Raw genomic sequence first — 5,430 nt, forward strand, 5'->3', positions numbered from 1 at the left:
ACTTTTTGGCATTCTAGTGTGTTGAAGTTCATCCTATAGATCGATACCCAGATGGAAAGCAGCAAAAGCAAAAAAACAATGACATCAACGCTGGCAGTACTAGCTTATGTGTATAAGCAGCAGTAAGCACACAAAAAATCAATATACTGAAAACACCGGCCAAATGAGTTGCCTCTCAACTAGAAGACATAAGAAAATATGCACGTTTCCCCTAAAATTAAGCATATAATATCACACAAGGATGTAAATAGCAAAAATTAAGGTGTCTGATCTGAGAGACTGAGACGCATGTTTGTCATCAGTATACTAGTGCCGTGCAGTGATAATAATCTGTTCACTCTATGTGAACAGGAGTTCCCTAGGACAAGGGGCTACCAACGGCGATTGGTCCTGAAAAACTAGAAGAGTTAAACTGATCATGATAAACCCTTTAAGCAACAAGGAGGCAGCTAGGTAGTTTTACTTTACCGCAACTGCAAATATAAAGAGTTCAAAATTACTCTAGATTTATCAAAGAGACAAGTTGTTCTAGGACCGCATATTTCCAGGCAAGGATTACTAGATTAGTGCAAACAGATCCATAAAAAGCCTCTTATCAATGTAGCTACTTAACAATCCATGCATTGAGATACCTGAATATCGAGTACAGTGTGAATCCCAAAGCAGAAACCAGCCAACAAGGCAACAATAATAATTAACCTGATAAGCGATAGCAGAAACACACACAAGAAATGACGCGCAGAAATGAAACAAATGGAAGAGAGGTACTTCATGGCTTCATGCCGCTAGGGCCAAGCTAGCTAGCTCACGCTCCTGCACCGATCAATCATAGCTTCAGGTTCAGGTCAATCATCTCATCCGCAAGCTCTTCGTTACCACTTGCCGCACTGGACGAGGCTGCTCCCGAGCCCTGCAGCTGGCGACGAGGAGGGTGGACCCTCCCTCCTCCCCACGCGTCGGCGGCGTCGTGGTCCGCTGGGCGCAGCGGGGCGCTGTCGTCATCCAGGGCGGCCTTACCTTGCTCTGCTGCCGACGCCAACGACAGCGCGGTGGTGGCGTCCCGGCCTCGCCTGGCCAGGTTGCGCTGCACCTTGTGCGCGTTCTGGTGGCCGCCGAGCGCCTGCGAGCTCCTGAACTTCCTGGGGCAGTAGCAGCAGGCGAACACCGCCTGGAACCTTGGCGGAGACGAAGGCGACCGCTGCAGTGACAAGCTGAGGTTGAGCCCCTCCTCCCTGTCCATCCCCATCCCCCTCGCCATCCCCATCCCCATCCCCATCCCCCTTCCCATGTCCATGTCACAACCGGCGCCGGGCGACAGGCAAGCTACCTCAGGTACAAGAGAGAACCCACAAATGAGATTGGAAGTGGATATGCACAATGTGTCAATCAATCAGGTAGCTCCCTTCCCCGGAGAGATGCCATGATATTATGGCGCGTCCGGGGGTGGATGTGGGGCTGCCCTGTCGGAAAGCAAACCAAACAGTACTCCTTGCACATATATACATGAAACATTTGCAGTAAAAACCAGCTATGAAACTGATGGCACTCAACGCAACGGCCGGTGCCTGAGCCTGTCTGCTTGCGACGCTGCGTCCTGCTGCATGCGTGCTTGCCGAGGATGGTTAATCCGCGCCTCTCTTTCCTGGCCTGTGGCCTGGTCAGTGCTCTCGCGATCAATGACCATCCTACACATCTACTACTGATCTACATGCCCCCGTGCCGTCTCCGCGCTATAGCTACCTTTCGCCTTGGAACTGTTCGATGTGTATGTGCATGGCACTGTGCTGGCTGCGCTCCTATATGCAGTCGGGGTGCAGCAATGGTCCAAGGGCCAACACGGGTAGGCTTTCTTAGCCACAGACATGGCTGATGTCCTATTAGGAATGCACTAGATCAATCTACCTAGCTAACACATTGGTAGCCCAGCAAGCAAAACCCCAGATCGAACCATGTAATATGCATCATTGCATGCGTACGTATGTATATGGTCCCCGTCTCCTCGGACATTTATTTACGAGATCAATTTGCATGTTTTAATGGAATATACATGGTGTTTTTTCGGGTCTCGTCCTTAGGAAAAATAGTATATATTATCTTAAGAGTGTCATGTTGGATATAAATACTAAAGTGAAAAGATAACTAGAAAAAATGTTTTGCCTTCTACTCTCTCCGTTCCAAAATAAGTTACTCAAAAATGGCTTAACTTTGTATTAACTTTAGTATAAAGTTGAGCCACTTTTGCAAAGTTGAGTCACTTCTAAGTCACTTATTTTGGGACGGAGGGAGTATTTAATTAAGAGATTTTTTCAGATTCTCATAATTAAGAAATCATATCTTACAAACAATATAGTGCACCACATATTTTGATACATCTCATTTATAAGACGGCTTTTTATACACTTCATGTCTTGTAGAGAAAAAAAAATATTACGCTAGTAGAAAACAGACATTTCGACCACACCATTCACTAGTAGAAAACACGCCTTTGGTTCGACGCATTAGTCCCTGTTGGTTTTTGAACCGGGACTAATATGCTTCCATTAGTCCCGGTTCATGAGACTAGGCTTTAGTCCCGGTTTATTAGGAACCTTTAGTTCCGATTTGTGTTAAAAACCGGGACTAAAGGGGTGGTGGCACGGTTGCGTCAGGCTGGGGGCCATGCAAGGGTCATTAGTTCCTGTTGCTAATGGTTGCTAATACAAACTGGGACTAGAGATAGATATTTAGTCCCGGTTTGCGTCATCAACCGGGACTAAAAGTATCACTATAAATAATGCTTCATCCAGCCCGGGCCGAGGCTGTGTGTTTTCTCCTTTTTCTCCTCTGTTCGCTTCCCTTGCTCGAGTTCATCCTCAATTACTTCCTAGATTTGTCAAGATTTCAGGCACCCCATCCATCCAAGCGTTCACAAAGGTTAGTAACTTTGTCCTTTCATCTCACATTGCTAGATTAGCTCGTGCAATGCTTTATAATTATGCTAATTTGTGGGTTTTAGTTTCAGAGTAATTATGTGGGAGTTTATTTGATTTGTATGCATTTGAGCTCAAATTAAGTTCTTAGTTTGCATATATGTAGGTGTGGTTTACTTAGTGCCTTCACGTCCCCATCCTAACCACCGTCGATCGCCGGCACCGTCTCGCCGCCTGCACCACCTTGGTGACCCTCTTGTTCTTATCCTTTTTATTCCAAAAAATCTAATTTGTATGATTTAGATAGTTTTCTTACCTGTGTGATTGCTTGTTATACATAGTGTCAGGTCTTGATATCCGTCCCCGTCGGCTCTCGTTCGGTTTATGATTCGGATGTGGTATATTCTCTTTTATAACTATTTGTCGCATTTCTCGTTTATATGAAAATTATGCCCATCAAGTTGACATAGATATTTTTATCTAGGAGGTATGTGAAGCGGAAATTGCAACCAACCCTCTTCTCGAGAAGTTAAATTTAGTTGAAAAAGAAAATGCGCATTTGAAAGAAAAATTGAAAAGAATTGAAGAAGAGAAGATGAAATTAGAGTTGTATGTTGTCAATGTCTTCAATGGTCACAAGATCAAGATGGATGCAATGCGCTTAAAGATTAGAAAGATTAGAGAATATGCCCTTAATAAAGAGGCTTGGTATCACTATGTTGTTTGATCAATTGTTACCTTAGTTGCGATCTTGATCGCATTTGTTGTTGCATGTAAATGCTTTAGCTAGAAATTCTTGTATTTTTGTTTTATGAGAATAAGTGTACATGAACTTTATGTGTGAACTTGTATTAATTTGGTCTTTTCGGTCTTATATAATGAAGATGAACCGGCAATGGATGTACGATGACCGACGCTCTCTCTAGTTCATTGATGGCTTGCAGAGTTTTCTGCGTGCTGCTGAGGCAAACCAGTGGGATGGTTTTATGTCTTGTCCATGTGATGTCTGTAAGAATGATAAAACTTACTCTAAGTCAAGATTCATTCACGTTCACCTGTTTACATCCGGTTTCATGTCCGGCTATAACTGATGGACCAAGAACGGAGAAAGAGGGGTTCTAATGGAAGAGAATGAAGAAGAAGAGGACTATCCTTTGTTCCTTGAATACGATGGTACTACAATGGGGGAAGAAGCTGAAGTTGCAGTTGCAGCGCATGTTAAAGGATCACGAGAAATTGTTATACCCAAATTGAAAAGATGACAAGAAGAAGCTGGGTACCGCACTGGAATTGATGCAATGGAAGGCAGAGAATGGTGTATCTGACAAGGATTTTGAAAAGTTTCTCAAAATGTTAAAGAAGATCCTTCCAAAGGACAATGAATTGCCCGATAGTACGTACGAAGCAATGAAAGCTATCTGCCCTCTAGGATTAGAGGTGCAGAAAATACATGCATGCCCTAATGACTGCATCCTCTACCACGGTGAGGAGTACGAGAATTTGAATGCATGGCTAGTATGTGGTGCGTTGCGCTAGCTATAAGATCGGCCGCGATGGCCCTGCTGACGATGTTGAGGGCCAATGCCTCAGGAAGCGGATTCCTACCAAGGTGATGTGGTATGTTCCTATAATACCATAGTTGAAACGTTTGTTCCATAACAAAGAGCATGCCAAGTTGATGCGATGGCACAAAGACGAGCATAAGAAAGACTGGAAGTTGAGAGTACCCATTGATGGGTCGCAGTGGAGGAAAATCGAGAGGGAGTGGCCGGACTTTGCAGATGACACAAGGAACTATTGGTTCGGTTTAAGTGCAGATGGCATTAATCCTTTTAGGGAGCAGAGCAGCAATCATAGCAACTGGCTCGTGACTCTATGTATATATAACCTTCCTCATTGGTTGTGCATTAAGCGGAAGTTCATTATGACGCCAGTTCTCATCCAAGGCCCAAGCAACCCGACAATGACATTGATGTGTACCTAAGGCCATAAGTTGAGGAACTTTTACAGATGTGGGATATCAAAGGTGTACGTGTGTGGGATGAGCATAAACAACAGGAATTTGACCTACGAGCGTTGATGTTTGTAACCATCAATGATTGACCTGCTCTTAGTAACCTTTCGGGACTGACAAACAAGGGATAACATGCATGCACGCACTGTTTAGATGATACTGAAAGTATATACTTGGGTAAATATAAGAAGAATGTGTACCTTGGACATCGTCGATTTCTTCCAATCAAGCATCTCTTAAGAAAAGAAGGCTAGCATTTCAAAGGTAAGGCAGATCACCGGAAGAAGCTTGGCCACCGTACTGGTGATCATATACTTCATATGGTCAAGGATTTAAAAGTAATTTTGGGAAAGGGTCCTGGCGGACAATCTGTTTCGAATGATGCTGACGGGAACGCACCCATGTGGAAGAAGAAATATATATATATTGCAACCTACCTTATAGGAAAGTCCTAGAGGTTCGCTCTGCAATAGACGTGATGCACGTGCCAAAGATTCTTTGCGTGAA

The 5,430-nt window shown here is 44.1% G+C and overlaps 1 protein-coding gene across 1 annotated transcript; it reads right to left on the reverse strand.

Moving 5' to 3' along the window:
• Positions 1-601: 601 nt before the first annotated feature.
• On the reverse strand, positions 602-1,458 carry LOC123430329 (zinc finger protein STAMENLESS 1-like). Its single transcript, XM_045114196.1, has one exon. The coding sequence runs from the start codon at positions 1,292-1,294 to the stop codon at positions 827-829; it is 468 nt and encodes a 155-aa protein (XP_044970131.1). The 5' UTR covers positions 1,295-1,458; the 3' UTR covers positions 602-826.
• Positions 1,459-5,430: the final 3,972 nt, after the last annotated feature.

Source organism: Hordeum vulgare, chromosome 2H (genome assembly GCF_904849725.1).
Source record: "Hordeum vulgare subsp. vulgare chromosome 2H, MorexV3_pseudomolecules_assembly, whole genome shotgun sequence".
Lineage (NCBI taxonomy): Eukaryota > Viridiplantae > Streptophyta > Magnoliopsida > Poales > Poaceae > Hordeum > Hordeum vulgare.